General features: G+C 41.7%; 1 protein-coding gene across 1 annotated transcript; it reads right to left on the bottom strand.

Annotated features, from left to right (window-relative positions):
* Positions 1 to 5: 5 nt before the first annotated feature.
* Positions 6 to 472, bottom strand: LOC112092722 (the record flags this gene model as incomplete). The annotated part of the gene is made up of 2 exons (XM_024169593.1): positions 170 to 472; positions 6 to 70 (listed from the first exon to the last, which is right to left on the bottom strand). Coding segments are annotated over exons 1-2 (300 nt in total), but the record flags the coding sequence as incomplete, so codon positions are not given.
* Positions 473 to 605: the final 133 nt, after the last annotated feature.

Below are 605 nucleotides of genomic sequence, written 5' to 3'. Positions count from 1 at the left end.
TCCATTATACTCTCCATCGTCTCCATCATCTGCTGCACCGTTCTCGCCGTGGGAAACCGGTCCCACAATCCTGCAACAAAACAATAAAAATAAAAATTTTGATTCAGTTTATGGAAATCCGAAAGAATAAAAATTTATTTATTTTTCATTGGGGTTTTGAATTAGTTACCGATTGGAGGTGTTGGGGCGGTCCTTTTCTTTGGCGGCGGTTGCTTGGTGACTCTCTGCAGGTGGTCGAGATTGTCTCTGGTTTCCCCTGCCATGGCCATGACCTTGTGCTTCTTGTGGCTCAAGCTTCCATTTTCGATCGGTTTGAAGAAAGATTGGAGCTTGAGAGACTTACTGGCTTTTTTCTGTGATGATAGAGGAAGAAAAATGCCCAGGTTTGACAGAGCTTGAGACATTTTTTTTTTCCTTCTTGTTTTTTTTCTCGGTGTTTCTTGGTGGGAATTTTGTTTCGTTTTATGTAGAAGTTTTTTTTTTTTTTAAGTTGTGAAGAAAATAATGGGCTGTGGGATTTATATAAAGGGGAAGTGTCGGACGTTTCTGGATGGAGAATGTAGAGGGGACGGGGGTTCTGGAGGAATCCAGAAACAACTTGCCGT

The sequence above is a fragment of the Morus notabilis genome, unplaced genomic scaffold (genome assembly GCF_000414095.1).
Source record: "Morus notabilis unplaced genomic scaffold, ASM41409v2 Scaffold10077, whole genome shotgun sequence".
NCBI classification, from domain to species: Eukaryota; Viridiplantae; Streptophyta; class Magnoliopsida; order Rosales; family Moraceae; genus Morus; species Morus notabilis.
The sequence above is the reverse complement of the archived record's forward strand: the minus strand, read 5'-3'. Positions and strand labels throughout refer to the sequence as shown.